The sequence below is a fragment of the Chiloscyllium punctatum genome, chromosome 21 (assembly GCF_047496795.1).
Source record: "Chiloscyllium punctatum isolate Juve2018m chromosome 21, sChiPun1.3, whole genome shotgun sequence".
NCBI lineage: Eukaryota > Metazoa > Chordata > Chondrichthyes > Orectolobiformes > Hemiscylliidae > Chiloscyllium > Chiloscyllium punctatum.
This window is the reverse complement of record NC_092759.1, coordinates 3,259,000-3,276,442: the sequence shown is the minus strand read 5'-3', so window position 1 is coordinate 3,276,442 and position 17,443 is coordinate 3,259,000. Positions and strand designations below refer to the sequence as shown.

General features: G+C 47.5%; 1 protein-coding gene across 1 annotated transcript in view; it reads right to left on the bottom strand.

Moving 5' to 3' along the window:
• The window catches only part of LOC140492425 (serine protease 52-like), a 35,294-nt gene that overhangs the window by 7,419 nt on the left and 10,432 nt on the right, over positions 1-17,443 (bottom strand). Inside the window, exons 3-4 of the mRNA XM_072591318.1 lie at positions 3,027-3,213; positions 1,535-1,791 (exon numbers count right to left, since the gene is read on the bottom strand). Coding sequence (XP_072447419.1) covers positions 1,535-1,791; positions 3,027-3,213 — 444 coding nt within the window. The remainder of the gene's footprint in view (positions 1-1,534; positions 1,792-3,026; positions 3,214-17,443) is intronic.

The following is a 17,443-nucleotide window of genomic DNA, read 5'->3' as shown; positions in this document are numbered from 1 at the left end:
AATCGAGGGGTTCGGGGTGGTTTATATACAGAATAACAGACACCCAGGAGTGAGTTACAGACTGGAATCTAATCGAGGGGTTCAGGGTGGGTTATATACAGAATAACAGATACCCGGGAGTGAGTTACAGACTGGAACCTAATCGAGGGGTTCAGGTGGTTTATATACAGAATAACAGATACTGGGAGTGAGTTACAGACTGGAATCTAATCGAGGGGTTCAGAGTGGTTTATCCAGAATAACAGATACCCGGGAGTGAGTTACAGATTGGAATCTAATCGAGGGGTTCAGGGTGGTTTATATACAGAATAACAGATACTCGGAAGTCAGTTACAGATTGGAATCTAATCGAGGGGTTCAGGGTGGTTTATATACAGAATAACAGATACCCGGGAGTGAGTTACAGCCTGGAATCTAATCGAGGGGTTCAGGGTGGTTTATATACAGAATAACAGATACCCAGGAGTGAGTTACAGACTGGAATCTAATCGAAGGGTTGGGGTGGTTTATATACAAAGTAACAGCTACCCAGGAGTGAGTTACAGCATGGAACCTAATTAAGGGGTTTGGGTTGGTATATATAGAGTAACTGATACCCAGAAATGAATAACAGACCGGAATCTAATTGAGGGGTTCAGGGTAGCATGTCTATACATATGTAGAATAACTGAACTGGGATTTAATTGAGGGGTTCAGAGTGGTTCATATACAGAATAATAGATACCCAAGAGTGAGCTACAGACTGGTATCTAATTGAGGGGTTTGGGGTAGTTTATGTGTAGAATAACACATATCTGGGAGTGAGTTACAGACTGGAATCTAATCAAGGGGTTCAGGCTTTTATATATAGAATAACAGTTATTCAGAAGTGAGTAACAGACCAGAATCTAATTGAGGGGCTCGGGATGGTTTATATGTGGAACTACAGATACTCAGGAGTTCGTTATAGACAAGAATCTAATTGAGGGGTTCAGTGCAGTTCATATATAAAATAACAGATTTGTGAGAGTGAGTTACAGTCTGAGATATGTGTGCGTGCGAGTGTGTGTGTGACTGTGTGTGTGGGATGAGGGAGTGAGAGTATTGTAGAGTAAGCTGTAACACAGGGTGGGGTAGTAGGTCGAGGAGTGGGGTGGATGGAGGGTGTATAGAAGTGGAGAGGTGTTTACAGTGGACCTCCCGTGGGCCCAATCTCTCCACCTGGTACTGAGTGACTGCGTATAAGGGTCCCCCCTACTTCTGGAGACCATCCATTGTGCTAACCCCCCCTGAGCCACCTCGGCTGGCACACAGAAAGTCCTCTGCCCCACCTCTCACTGAGACTTCATTCCTGCGGTGATGGGATGAAGTCTTTAAACATTCATCCATTGGTTCCTGGTGGGTGCTGATAGATCATGAGGGTGCTTCCCCCTCCTCCCTGGCCAACATCCTGTCACCAAAATCCCACGGCGAAGGAAGTGGGGGGGGGGCAGAGATCCCACTCCAGCGTACCCTACCCAAGGCCCGTTTATACCTCAGGGCCCCCGCGCCTCACCGTGTTGGGTTATACCCCATCCAATGACAAAACAGGGTTTCCAGTCCTCGATGTCGAACTGGTCGCTGAGGGGAAGCAGAACAGGCAACTGGTCTTGACTGAAGGCGATGGGGGTCTGCAGCTCCACCATGGCGATGTCATTGTCCAGGCTCGAGTGATCGTAGTCCTGGTGAATGATGACTCCAGCCACCCTGAACGCCTGCGCCTTATGGTGCCCCAGTTCAATGGAGCCTGTCTCAACCGAGAGCTGCTCTGCCCTACACAGAAACCAATCTGTCAGTACCAACCCTTCGGTCTCCCCGCCACCTCCACTCTCCCACTCTCCCTCCCCTAGGGCTCCGACATCCCTTTCCAATTGCTCAAACTCCATTTGAAAGCCTTGACATACAGGCCTAAATTTAATCAGGCCCTGGCCTACCAGAGGTGGCTGTTTACGATGGCTGCTACGATGGGTGGTGGGAGGAGAGGGCAGCCAGGGGCAAGTTTGCTGTTGCTGGATTGGAAATCCTCTCAGCCCCACCCCAACACCAGCTTCGGAAAGGGCCATGTCAGGATGACAAGCTCCCTCCCAAGAGAGACCTTGAGGAGGTCAGTAGGCCGAGCACAGGTGAGAGGGGGTTACCTCACAAAGGTGTTTGTCAAAAACGTGTGGTGTTGAAGGGCTTATGCTTGAAACGTCGATTCTCCAGCTCCTCAGATGCTGTCTGGCCTGCTGTGCTTTTCCAGCACCACATTCTCGACTCTGATCGCCAGCATCTACAGTCTGCACTTTCTCCTCAGAAAGGCATTTGTCAGACCAAATGGAAAATTGGTTGGGTCAGTGTACAGGGGAGTGAGAGACACCAGTCAGTGTACAGATATCTCCCTGATAGAGAGAGGACTGAGAGACACCAGTCAGTGTACAGATATCTCCCTGAGGGAGAGGGGACTGAGAGACACCAGTCAGTGTACAGATATCTCCCTGAGGGAGAGGGGACTGAGAGACACCAGTCAGTGTACAGATATCTCCCTGAGAGAGAGGGGACAGAGAGACACCAGTCAGTGTACAGATATCTCCCTGAGAGAGAGGGGACTGAGAGACACCAGTCAGTGTACAGATATCTCCCTGAGAGAGAGGGGACAGAGAGACACCAGTCAGTGTACAGATATCTCCCTGAGAGAGAGGGGACAGAGAGACATCAGTCAGTGTACAGATAGCTCCCTGATAGAGAGGGGACTGAGAGACACCAGTCAGTGTACAGATATCTCCCTGAGAGAGAGGACTGAGAGACATCAGTCAATATACAGATATTTTCCTGAGAGAGAGGGGGACTGAGAGACACCAGTCAGTGTACAGATATCTCCCTGTGAGGGGGGACTGAGAGACACCAGTCAGTGCACAGATATCTCCCTGAGAGAGCGGGGACAGAGACACACCAGTCAGTGTACAGATATCTCCATGAGAACTGTTTCACTTGTTTTGGATTGCACTCTTGCGCTGCACCGTACTCACCTGAACCTTTTCAGACAATGAGCTGCTGTCAACACCCACCACATGTTGAGGATGGAGCCTCCGCAGATGTGCATGCTGTATTTCCGAAGGCTGACCTGCCAGGGCCAATCGCCTGGCTTAGTGTCACTCCCTCCAATAATCTGGGAGTCCAGGCGCCTCTGCCTCTGATGGGATTGACCTTTGTAACCTGTAACAACACGAGCCAAGTGAACTCAGCTACAATCCTCTTGCTCAGTACCTTTAACACGTCGCTAATGTGGGCGAGGCGGGTGGAACCTAATACCAGGCCGCAGTAGCTCGGTCCGAATGGGAGATTTCCGAAGATTGGCTCAAAGACTGGGAGGGTGGATGGAGGCGAGTTTGAGAGGTGGAGAGGTCCAGGGAGGGAATTCCAGAGCCAATGGAATGCAAATGGGAAGCAACTAAAATTGGGAATTGATTTTTTTCACTTCATGGGGAGTTTTGCTGAACAAAGAGACCTTGGAGTGCAAGTTCATAGTTCCTGGAAATGGAGTTGCAGGTAGATAGGATAGTGAAGAAGGCGTTTGGTTTGCTTGCCTTTATTAGTCAGAGCATTGCGTAAAGGAGTTGGGAGGTCATGTTGCGACTGTCCAGGACATTGGTTCGGCCAATTTTGGAATGTTCAATTCTGGCCTCCCTGCAACAGCAAAGATGTTGCTAAACTAGAAAGGATGCTGAAAACATCTTATCAAAACCAGAGGAGATGCAGGGACCTTTTCCTCAGAACGTCGGAGGTTGAGGGGGGGCCTTATACAGTTTTACAACATCACGAGGGGCATGGATAGGGTAAATAGACAAGGTCTTTTCCCCATGATGCCTGCATCCGATGAATAAAATGTCAGGTAAATTTGGGAACTGTGTTTACTTATTTGGAAATCTTTTGTGAAGGTTCCCTGGAACATCAGGGTAACAAGGACATCTATGTCAGACTCTGATTTGCTGACTGGAGCTTCAACACCATAGTTCCAACCAAACTCACCTCCAAACTCTGAGACACAGGACTCTGCAGCTGGATCCTTGACTTCCTGACAGGCAAGCTACAATTAGTCAGGGTAGGTGACAACATCTCCTCCACGATAATCCTCAACACAACAAGGCTACATACTCAGGCCCTTACTGTACTCCTTACACCCTCGCCACTGTGTGGCCACATTAAGCTCAAACTCCATTTACACATTTGCTGATGACACCGCTGTAGTGGGGTCATAACTCAAACATCAACGAGACACTGTACAGGAAGGAGACAGAGAGCTTCGCAGCTCAGTGATAAAACAACAACCTCCCCCTCAATGTCAGCAAAACCAAGGAGCTGGGGTATCGACTTCAGGAAGTGGAGTGGAGAACATGCCCCTGTCTGGGGCGGAGTCGATCAAGAGCGACAGGTTCCTGGGAGGAGATATCGCCAGTAATCTGTCCTGGTCCACCCACATTGACGTTACAGTCAAGAAAGCGCACCAACGCTTCTCCTTCCTCAGGAGGCGAAGGAAATTCAGCATCTCCACAATGACACTTCCCAATGTTTATAGGTGCACCATGGAAAGCAGTGTATCTGGATGCATCACATTTCAGTACGGCAACTGCTCTGCCCAGGACTGCAAGAAACTACAGAGAGCTGTGAACACAGCCCAGTCCATCACCCAAACCAACCAACAGTGATACTGTCCACACTTCCTGTAATCAAAGACCCTTCCCACCCTGGTTACACTCTCTTCACCCTCTTCCATTGAGCAGATGGTACAAAAGTTTGAAAACATGTACCAACAGATTGAAGAACAGCTTTTTCCCCTCTGTTACCGGACTTCTGAACAGACCTCTCATATGTTAGAGCTGATCTCTCTCTCTGCACCTTCTCTGTAGCTGCAACACTACATTCTGCATTTCTGTTCTGTTACCCTGATGTACTTGCGTAAGGTATGATTTGCCTGTACAGCATGTCAAACAATACTTTTCACTGTATCTCAGTACACGTGACAATAGTAAATCAAATCAAATCAAAAGATTCTGGAAGTGTTGGGTTTTGATTTCCAGGGTACTACCCCAGTGAGGTATAACAGCATGTAGGGGTAAGGAGCTCACTGGATTTGGTCGGAGCGGCCAATGGGAGTTTTTAAGACCACCTAGATCACCCAGTGCTCCTACTCATAGGTCTGCCTTTCTCATCCCATCCTTTAATCTCCCCATTGCATTGTGACCTCGACTGACACTTCCAGCGCCAGCACTGAGGTGGTGCTGCAGTATCGGCGGTGCCATATTTTGTGTGTGGCAGAGGACAGAGACTTGATCTAACCCCACAGGTTAAATGTACAAGGTTCTCTCAAACTATTTAACAGAATGGCAGGGGAGCTCTCTATCCCACCTCCTGATGGTCCCAGGGCCAACATTTAACCATCATTAAAACAAGAGATCCTGACAGTTGTCATGGTATGCTGCGAAGGGAACGTTTTCCAAACTAATGTCACCCAACACTGTCTCAAATATGATGTGTCAGTCCCATGACTTGCAGCTAATCTGCAAATTAGTTGATGAGGTCCCTGTGCTTCCCAGTCCCCTAGTGAGCATTATTCGGGAGACAGGCAATATAGGTCCCATGGTATTCTTTGCTTCTGATCCCTGTGTGTGATTGGTACATGGATGCGAAAAGAAAGGGAGAGTGCGACGTTGTCACATCACTGTTTGTGGGATCCTCCTGTGCGCCAACCAATAATGGCATAGCAAAAAATATACTTGATGGTGTTACCACACCACGACGAATCCTTCTTTTAATTCAACCAAACAGCCAGAAAGGCTCACCTCGCCTCGTAATCTGTTAAAATATAAGTGACAGAGAACTCCCAAATTCCACTATTTAAAGAAAATAACATCATTTTATTCTTTAACTCTAAAAGTGAACATTAAACAACAAATATTCATAACTCTAAGCCTCCTTTCTCTTAACTGCTTATTATCTGCCTCCAACTCTATAACAATATGCTGTTCCATTAAGACACTTATTAAAATTACATCAAATTAATTTCAAAACCACACAGCCACTGTGTAGTCTTCAGTGTCTGTCTTCTTCCAGCTGAAGATCTCCCTGGGTAGTCTTCTTTCTTTTTTTTGTCAATATGCTTCATATGAAAAGGTACCTTTGATAGAGAGTGTTTCCTAATTTCTTGGATCTGTGTCGATGGCAGTTGCTCTGCCTCCAATTTCCAAAATGCCTGCCTTTTTTAGAACCCCAATATTGGATTGTCTCATTGGTTAAATGTTGGCAAAACAATCAATTCAAACTCGATTGGGTTTTCGTACCCTGGGGCATAATTTAAATTGATTGGTTAAATTGGAATTGTTGTCAAAACAGCAACCAACTCAGGCATTCACTCCACAGCCAAATGTTATGTATTTTCCATTTTCCAGTACACTCTGGGACTGCCATCGCGTTATATCACACAGCTCTCAGTTCAGAACAGCATTCACTCTCTCTTACAAGCCTTCAACTTCATAACAATTGGCCTGAAGTGCTTTGGGATGCTCTGAGGTTGTGAGGGGCCGCTACACAAATGCAAAGTTTCTCTTAGTAGTGTAGCGTTGTTATGGTACTGAAGAAGGCCTTTCAGCCCATTGTGCCTGTCCTGGCTCGGTTACCCAGTGCCCATCTCACCCCATCTCCCTGCAGGCCAGTTCTATCCAATTAACCATCTGATGCCCCTCTTGGAAGTCTCAATGGAACCTGCCTCCACCACGTTTCCAGGCAGTGCACTCCTGACCCTAAGTACTCACTGGGTGAAACACCGTGTCCCTCACTTCTGTTTGCTAAATTCACACATCACTTTAATTCTTAAGTTTTTGTTGCAAATTCAGTTATTGGATGTGGGTGTCGCTGGCTGGGCCATCCCTAGTTGCACCTTCAGAAGGTGGGGTGAGCTGTCTTTTTGTACGGCTGCAGTCCCGTGTGGTGTAGGGACACCCACACAGCGCCCATTAGGGAGGGAGTTCGTGGATTCTGGATCAGAGTGGTGCTGGAAAAGCACAGCAGGTGAGACAGCATCCGAGGAGTAGGAACATTGATGTTTCGGGCAAAAGTCCTTCAGGACTGAAGGCAGGGAGCCTCCAGGGTGGAGAGATAAATGGGAGGAGGGGGTGGGGCTGGGGAGAAGGTAGCTGAGAGTGCAATAGGTGAATGGGGGTGGGGACGAAAGTGATAGGTCAGAGAGGAGGGTGGAGTGGATAGGTAGGAAGGGAGATTGGCAGGTGGGACAGGTCACGAGGACAGTGCTGAGCTGGAAGGCTGAAACTGGGGTGAGGTGGGGGAAGGGGAAATGAGGAAACTGTTGAAGTCCACATTGATGCCCTGGGGTTGAAGTGTTCTGAGGCGGAAGATGAGGCGTTCTTCCTCCAGGCGTCTGGTGGTGAGGGAGCGGCGGTGAAGGAGGCCCAGGACCTCCATGTCCTCGGCAGAGTGGGAGGGGGAGTTGAAATGTTGGGCCACGGGGTGGTGGGGTAGATGGGTGCGGGTGTCCCGGAGATGTTCCCTAAAGCACTTCTGACCCAGCGACACTGAGGGCACGGCCGATATATTTCCAAGTTGGGATGGTGAGTGGCTGGAAGGGGAACTTACAGGGGGTGGGGTTCCCATGTCTCTGCTGCTCTTGTCCTTCTAGATGGTTGAGGTTGCAAGTTTGGAAGGTGCTGTCTGAGGATCTTTGGTGAGTTTCTGCAGTGCATCTTGTAGACGGCACACACAGCTGCTAATGAGCATGGGTGGTGGAGTGAGTGGATGTTTGTAGATATGATGCCAATCAAGAAGGGGGCTGCTTTGTCCCCGGATGGTGTCAAGCTTCTCCACTGTTGTTGGAGCTGCCCCCATCCAGGAGCAAGTGGGGAGTATTCACTCGCACTCCTGACTTGTGCCTTGATGATGGAGGACAGGCTTTGGGGAGTCAGGAGGTGAGTTACTCACTCCAGGATTCCCAGCCTCTGACCTGCTCTTGTTGCCACTGTGTTTATGTAGGTGGTCCATTTCAGTTTCCGATCAATGGTAAACCCGAGGGATGTTGCTAGTCGGGGGGGAAGATCATTCTTAGTTTGATACTTAAACACAGTACTGGAGGTTGGTGAGTAATCCCCACTGTGTGTCCAGGACAAGCGGCTGGAATTTCCGGTGTGACTGTTCAGATTTTGGGAAACCGCGGAATATCAGAAATGCATCTGTGCCCATTCAGTGAGTGAGATGTATTCGGTGACAGTCTACTTCCACCTGCTGGTAAAAGCGAGAACTGTGGCTGGATTCCACTGCCTACACTGACATCGCTGCCTCTTCGTAAAACTGACCGAAAATTGCCTTCCCTCCCCTATGCCTTTATGTTTTTCACGGGATGTGGGCATCATTGGGCAAGACTGGCACTTCATGCCCGATCCCTAATGGCTGTAAGCTTAATTGGTCACTTCAGTGGGCGGACAAGAGTCAACCACATTGGCGGTGGGTCTGGAGTCCTGTGTAGGTCAGACTGGGTAAGGGAGGGCAGAGTTCCGTCCCTAAAGGACATTTGTGTGTTTTTTTTTTAAAAGGAATATTTTCTAACCAACCAGGTCAGAGATGTTATGACTCAGCTCAGGAGGTCAGGTCCTCCTGACTCAGAGATACGGGTGCTACCATAGCAGCACTCCATGTACGATGCCATTTAATGCTTATCCACAATTAAGATTAATTCCAGGTACTTTCACTGAATGTAAATTGCACTGTCTGGGAATGGGTTGACTGTAAAATCTTAGTCTGCCACTACTTCACCCAGATGAATTTGTCCCCCTCTTCCTGCTCTTCCCCACGGCCTTGTGGACTCCCTCCCCTCAGGTCTTTGACCCAAGTATTAGCCAAAGGCTTGGATTACATCTGCCTCCACCCTACATGTGACTCCTGACCCATTGCAATGCTGCTGGCTCCTAACTACCCCTCTGAAATGGCTACCGTGTGTTCAAGGGAGGGGCAGTTAGGGATGGGCAATAAATGTTGGCCTTTCCTGAAATGTCTGAAGTCCCCTATAGGCCAGATCTCCCTCCCTGAAGGCCATCAGTAAATCTGATCTACCTTAACGTCTCCTTGGTTGAACTGACATCATTTTAAACATCTATCATACAGCACAGAAACAGGCCCTTCAGTCCAACTTAGCCATGCCGACCAGATATCCTAAATTAATCTAGCCCCATTTGGCAGCTTTTGGCCCAATCCCTCTAAACCCTTCCTATTTATATACCCATACAGATGGCTGTTAAATGCTGTAATTGTACCAGCCTCCATCACATCCTCTGGCACTTCATTCCATACACGCACCACCTTCTCTGTGAAAAGTTGCCCCTCACGTCCCTCTTATATCTTTCCCCCTCACCTTAAACCTATGCCCTCTAGTATTGGACTCCCCTACCCTGGGGAAAAGACCTTGACTATTCACCCAGTCCATGCCCCTCATGATTTTATCAACCTCTTTAAGGTCACCCCTTCAGCCTCCTGTTGTCCAGGGAATAAAAGCCCCAGCCTGTCTAACCTGTCTTTATAAGTCATAGAGTCATACAGATATACAGTACAGAAACAGACTGAATTCGTCCGTGCCGATCAGATATCTAAACCTAATCTGGTCCTATTTGCCAACACTTGGCCCATATCCCCTAAACCCTTCCTATTCATACACCCAACCAGATGCCTTTTAAATGTTGTCATTGTACCAGCCTCCACCACTTCCTCTGGCAGCTCATTCCATACACACACCACCCTCTGCGTGAAAGAGGTCCCATTAAAACTTTGTCCCTCTCACCCTACACCTATGTCGTGTAGTTTTGGACTCCCCCACCCCAGGGAAAAAACCTTGCCTATTTACCCTATCCATGCCTCTCATGATTCTATAAACCTTTATAAGGTCACCCCTCAACCTCCGACGCTGCAGGGAAAACAGCCCCAGCCTGTTCAGCCTCTCCCTTTAGCTCAACCCTGGCAACATCCTTGTAAATCTTTTCTGAACCCTTTCAAGTTTCACAACACTCTTCCAATAGGAAGGAGACCAGAATTGCACGCAATATTCCAAAAGTGGTCTAACCAATGTCCTGTACAGCTGCAACATGACCTCCCAACTCCTGTACTCAATGCACTGATCAATAAAGGTCAATCCCTCCATTCGCAGCAATTTCCTGAACCATCGCCAGCTTAATATTATCCTTCTTATAACAGGGAGACCAGAACTGAACACAGTACTCCAGAAGAGGCCTCACTAATGTCTTGTCCAACCACAATGTAACATCCCAACTCCTATACTCAAGTCTGAGCAATAAAGGCAAGTGTGCTAAACACCTTCTTAACCACCCTGTCTATATGTGATGCAAACTTCTAAGAATTATGTACCTGAACCCCTAGCTCTCTCTGTTGTACAACACTATCCAGGGCCCAATGTTTGTGTAGGTTTTGCCCTTGTTTGTTTCAAAAGCAAAATGCAACACCTCGCATTTATGCAAATTAAACTCCATCTGCCTGTTGCCCCAATTGATCAAGATCCCTTTGTAATCTTAGATAACCTTCTATGCTGTCCACAATGCCACCAATCTTGGTGTCATCTGCAAACTTACTAACCATCCTCAACCAAATCATTTCCAAAAACGACTCACCAAAGTGGACCCAGCACTGACCCCTGTGGGACACCGCTGGAACGATCCGTCACCACCAGTCTCTGTCTCCTGCTCATTTGAATCCAATTGGCAAGCTCTTTTCTTTTTCGGGTTAGCTCCACCAGGGAAGCGGGTGGGGGGCTTTGAGGAGGGGGATGTGGGGGAAATTGGCGCTGGGGTTGGAACTCAATTGAACCTTCCGTTTGACAGATGGCACACCAATAGTTTCCTCAGGAACCACTGATCCCTCTTAATAAGCGAAATAAAAGGCCGAGGGAGCCAAAAGTCAGAGTCATAAATAATAAAGAAAGGGCCTTCTGTTTTCTTTCAAGCTATCTGTAAGTAAAATGTCAATAATTAATGCTTAAATACCATCCAACAGTTTCCAAGCCTTGGCTGCTCTGTTCCCTCAAAGGCACTGTGTCCATAGTTACTGGGCTGACATTAATCATCGGCTTGCTGTAATTAAACCTAACCTCCGCATTAAAGGGCAAGGGGTCCACCAGAGGAATCATTGCCTCTGAATGGGAAGTCTGGGCTCTGAATCATAGAATCCCAGTGTGGAAGCATGCCATTCAGCCCATTGAGTCCACAACAGCTGTCTGCAGAGCATTCCACCCAGACACCAGCCCCCACCCACCCCATCCTGGTTCTGTAAACTCCCACGGCCAATCCACCCTAACCTGCACATCCCTGGGCACTATGGGACAATTTAGCACGGCCAATCCACCCTAACCTGCACATCCCTGGGCACTATGGGACAATTTAGCACGGCCAATCCACCCTAACCTACACATCCCTGGGCACTATGGGACAATTCAGCACGGCCAATCCACCCTAACCTGCACATCCCTGGGCACTATGGGACAATTTAGCACGGCCAATCCACCCTAACCTGCACATCCCTGGGAACTATGGGACAATTTAGCACAGTCAATCCACCCTAACCTGCACATCCCTGGGCACTATGGGACAATTTAGCATGGCCAATCCACCCTAACCTGCACATCCCTGGGCACTATGGGACAATTTAGCACAGTCAATCCACCCTAACCTGCACATCCCTGGGCACTATGGGACAATTTAGCACGGCCAATCCCCCCTAACCTGCACATCCCTGGGCACTATGGGACAGTTTAGCACAGTCAATCCACCCTAACCTGCACATCCCTGGGCACTGTGGGACAATTTAGCACGGCCAATCCCCCCTAACCTGCACATCCCTGGGCACTATGGGACAATTTAGCATGGCCAATCCACCCTAACCTGCACATCCCTGGGCACTATGGGACAATTTAGCACAGTCAATCCACCCTAACCTGCACATCCCTGGGCACTATGGGACAATTTAGCACGGCCAATCCACCCTAACCTGCACATCCCTGGGCACTATGGGACAATTTAGCACAGTCAATCCATCCTAACCTGTAGCACAGTGGTTAGCACTGCTGCCTCACAGCACTACAGGTGCAGGTTCAATTCCCACTTCAGGCAACTGTCTGTGTGGAGTGTGCTCGTTTTCCCCATGTATCTGCATGGGTTTCCTCCGGGTGCTCCGGTTTCCTCCCACAGTCCAAAAATGTGCAGGTTAGGTGAATTGGCTATGCTAAATTGCCCATAGTGTTAGGTGAAGGGGTAAATGTAGGGGAATGGGTCCGGGTGGGTTGTTCTTTGGAGGGTCGGTGTGGACTTGTTGGGCCAAAGGGCCAGTTTCCACACTGTAAGTAATCTAATCTAACCAGCACATCCCTGGGCACTATGGGACAATTTAGCATGGCCAGTCCAACCTAACCTGCACACCTTTGGACAGTGGGAGGAAACTGGGGCACCTGAATGAAACGCACGCAGACATGAGGAAGAATGTACAAACTCCATGCAGACAGTCACCCGAGGGTGGGACCAAACGTGGATGCCCTTTGGAGGGGTTGGCCAGGACTCAATGGGTCAAATGGCCTGTTTCCTCATTGTTGGAATTCTATGATTCTCTAATTTCCCTGGGGATTTGTCAGTCTTTAATTATAATAATTTTCTTATTAACCTTTCCCTAACAATTGTAACTGTTTAATTTCCTATCTCCCTTTCACCTCTGTGATTATTTGTGAGATAATAATTCTATCCCTTACAGTGAAGGTAGACACAAGATCTCCGTTTAGTTGATCTGACAATTTCTAGTTCTCCATTATTGGTTCCTCAGATTCACTGTCTGGAATACAGACCACCACTACCTGTGGGTTATTCTCCCAAGTTGCTCACCATTCTGACTTGGAAATACAGACTCACTGATGTTGATAGCCCTGAAGTATGCCATTCGGCCCATCGTGCCCACCTTGACTAATCAGATCTGAACACACATGAATCCAATTTCCCAACTTTGAGCCCACAACTATGGCAGTGCAAGTGACTGGTGAAAGATACGCTGAAATGTTATGCAAATTACCCACTCCACCACCCACTCAGGCACTGAGACACCCCACGACCATGTGAGTGGAAAATACTTCTTCTCAACTTTCCTCAGGCTTCTACGTACTACCTTAAATTTACACCCCATGGGTATTAAGCCTTCCTGTTAAAAGTGCCTTTCCATCCACCTTGTTGTTATAATATGTATCTTTATAGGTTTCCCCACCCCCTCAATCTTTGCAGTTCTCAGAAAAACAACCCCAGAGTATCCAATCTCTCTTCATAACTAAAACTCTCCAGCCCACGTGGCGTCCTATAAAATCTCTTCTGTACACTCTCAGATGCATTCACACCTTGCCTATAGTGCACGAGCAGAACCATAATCAGTATCAAACAGCAGGCCAGACTCCCTCAAAACATTTTAAGAAGGTAGCCTAGACCCTAACTTTGTCTTATTTTAGAGGCAGATATGAAATGGATATTCCACTCAGCTACAACATGGCGGCATGATGGTTCAGTGGTTAGCACTGCTGCCTCATCACCGCCAAGGACCCGGGTTCGATTCCAGCCTCAGGCAACTATCTGTGTGGAGTTTGCACATTCTCCCCGTGTCTGCGTGGGTTTGCTCTGGTTTCTCTGCCAAAGGTGTGCATGCCGAACTGCCCCATAGTGTTCAGTGCTGTGTAGGTTAGGTAAATTAATCAGGGGAAATGTAGAGTAATAGGGGAGGGGAATGGGTCTGGGTGGGTTACTCTTCAGAAGGTCGGGGTAGATTTGTTGGGCCTGTTTCCACACTGTAGGGATTCTATGATGAGAATTTATTAAAACACTACAGTTGAAACATGAACAGAAGAAAACTGAATTGAGAATAACTAGAGGAAAAAGGGAACTGATGTGATACGGTAACTATTACTAATTAACTGTTCCAGTTCAGTAACATCCCACAAACACGTCTCTTGTCAAAAAGGTAAATTCAAACACAGATTCTTACAGGCAGGAGGGAAGAACATGCACATGGATAGCAGTTAGTTGAGAGGTGCGTAGGTTATGTTACTATATTTTACATTAGGATTAAATCCCGGCACAACATTGTAGGCCAAAGGGTCTGTTCTGTTCTGTGCTGTGCATTTCTATAAAAGATTTCAGGAGATGGTCAGAGGAGTTCTTTACTGAAGCTTGCAAATCCCCTGGACTCCCACATCTTGTGACTGCTCCAGCTAAACCAAACTAGAAGCAACCTGAACTGGGAGAACTGGTCACTCCCCTGCTGTCATTAAACTTGACACTTTTTCACCTCTGCCGAAGAAAAACAAGGACCAACTAACCTTCTTAAAGTAGCAACATCATTACAGCAGTCCACCAATCATGTCCTAACCAGTGTTTTATACAATTTCAGAACAACTTCCTTTTACTTGTATTTGATGCCTCAGCGAATGGGACGGTGGCTCAGTGGTTTGCGTCACTGTCTCACAGCCCCATGGTTTGGGTTCGATCGCACCTCCGGGTGACTGTGTGGAGTTTGCATGTTCCCCTTGTGTACGCATGGGTTTCCTCCCCAAGTCCAAGGATGTGCAGGTTAGGTGAAATGGCCACGCTAAATTGCCCCACGGCATCTAGGGATTTGCAGGCTACGTGGGAAATACAGAGATCGGGTAGGGAGGTGGGTCTGGGTAGGATGCTCTTCGGAAGCTTGGTTTCGACTTAATGGGCCAAATAGCCTGCTTCTATACTGTAGTGATTCTATGACTCCAATGGAGTCATGTATTCCATATGCCTTCCTACCAACCTGCCCAGGGGTCTTTGGGTGTTCAACCATGGTCCCGCTGCTTCCCATGGTCTGATCATTCTCAATGTCATCCCTTGCCTTTTTGGGTTGAATTCCATTTGCCACTGTTCTACTCAGCTGACCAGTCCAATGCTATCCTCCTGCAGTTTATGGCTGTCCTCACTATTTACCATCTAACTAATTTTCATGTCATCAGTGAACTTCTCGATCATAGCCCGTTACAATTCAGTCCAGTTCATTTATGTACACACAACACACAGCCAGGTCACAGAAATATCCCTCTAGAATCATCACCTATGGGTGCAGGAACATGATTCTTTGAGGTTTGTGACACATATAAGCAGGGCAGTTAAAAAGACGTTTGGCACACTTGCTTTCATTGCTCAGACTTTTGAGTATAGGAGTTGGGACGTCATGTTGAGGTTGTACAGGATGTTGGTGAGGCCTGTTCTGGAATACTGTGTCCAGTTCTGGTCACCCAGTTATAGGAAGGATGTTATCAAGGTGGAGAGGACTCAGAAGAGATTTACCAGGTTGTTGCTGGGTATGGAGGGTTTGAGTTATAAAGAAAGGCTGGATACATTGTGACTTTTTTCACTTGAGTGTAGGAAGTTGAGAGGTGACGTGATAGAAGATTATAAAATAATGAGCGGTGTGGGAAAAGATCTGCCACCCTGCCTACCCATATAGCAGGCCCACACTGAACACAGGAAAGCAAACTTGGCCAAACTATACCAGAAACACCCAGAATGCCTCAGCAGTGACCAAGCAGGCTGACAAGCGAAACTAGACAGTACTCAGCAGACAAGGGAATACACTTCCCAACACCCACTAACAATGCCAGATCAACACAGCTGTCCCAAAGTCCCGAGGACAGTCTCATAACACAGCAATACCAACGCCACCCAAAGAACAGACGGAGAGACACCATCAGACCTTGCACCCAGGGCAGGAACAATGGAATTCTCACCGACCTGCAAAGAGAGCTAGAATCTCCTGATCCCATCAAGAACTCATGGATACTGTCAGGATGGTACATTGTATCGACAATCAGGACATTCTTCCGATAACTGCTTCTCAATTATCACCATTGTAACTGGATTACTCCATTTCCAAATACATTGTATCTTTCCCCATTTCTAATCAACCTTATTGTATAAGATTATTATAAAACCTGGCTTCGTCCTCAGCTTGAGGAAGAGAACCCTTAATCTACCTGCACAGACCGTCGGTTCTGTGTCAGCTCAGTCAATTTCTCTTCCAGCAATATTGCTTGTAATAAACAGCTTGTCAATTTCACCTGATCTGGTTTGTGCGGCCTCTGCTTCATTGGGCTAATATCTCCGACAAGAGGTATAGATAGAGTTGATGACACTTGTCTTTTCCCTAGGGTGGGGGTACAAGACTAGGGGGCACATTTTTACGGTGAGAGGAGAAAGATGTAAAAAAGATACAACGTGCAACGTTTTTACACAGAGAGAGTAGTTTGTGTGTGGAATGAACTTCCTGAGGAAGTGGTGGATGTGGGTACAGTTACAACATTGAAAAGACATTTGGATCAGTACATGAGTAGGAAAGGTTTAGAAGGATATGAGTCAGGAGCAGGTAGGTGGGGCTAGTTTAGTTTGGGAACATGGGCTAACACGGACTGGTTGGACTGAAGTGTCTGCGTCCATGCTGTGAGACTGTATGACTCTATGACTCTGCTACCACCCTCTGGTTACTGTCTCTCATCACTTTGGATCTAATATGCCACTTTGCCTCAGATCTCACAGGCTCTTGTCTTCTCAGCTATTCTGTCAGTGTCATTGGGTCAAAATCCTGTGACTCCCTTCCCCCCCACCCCCGCTATTGGAACACTATGGGTGAATGTACAACAGGGTCTACAATTTTGGGAAGGCAAATCAGGGCAGGACTTATACTGAATGGTAAGGTCCTGGGGAGTGTTGCTGAACAATGAGACCTTGGAGTGCAGGCTCATAGCTCCTTGAAAGTAGAGTCACAGGTGGATAGGATAGTGAAGAAGGTATCTGGTATGCTTACCTTTCTTGATCAATGCATTGAGTATAGGAGTTGGGAGACTCTGTTGTGGCCGTACAGGACATTGGTTAGGCCACTATTGGAATACTCTGTGTAATTCTGGTCTCCCTGCTATAGAAAAGATGTTGTGAAACTTGAAAGGGTTCAGAAAAGATTTGCAAGGATGTTGCCAGGGTTGGAGGGTTTGAGCTACAGGGAAAGGCTGAATGGACTGGGGTGTCATCGGCTGATGAGTGACTTTATAGAGATTTATAAAATCACGAGAAGCATGGAAAGGATCTTTTTCCTAGGGTGGGGTAGTCCAAAACTAGAGGGGCATAGGTTTAAGGTGAGAGGGGAAAGATTTGAAAGGGACCCAAGGGACAACATTTTCATGCAGAGAGTGGTGCGTATATGGAATGAGCTGCCAGAGGAAGTGGTGGAGGCTGGTACAATTACAGCATTTAAAAAATGCTGGATGGGTATATGAATAGGAAGGGTTTAGAGGGATATGGACCAAATGCAGGCAAATGGGACTAGATTCATTTAGGATAACTGGTCAGCA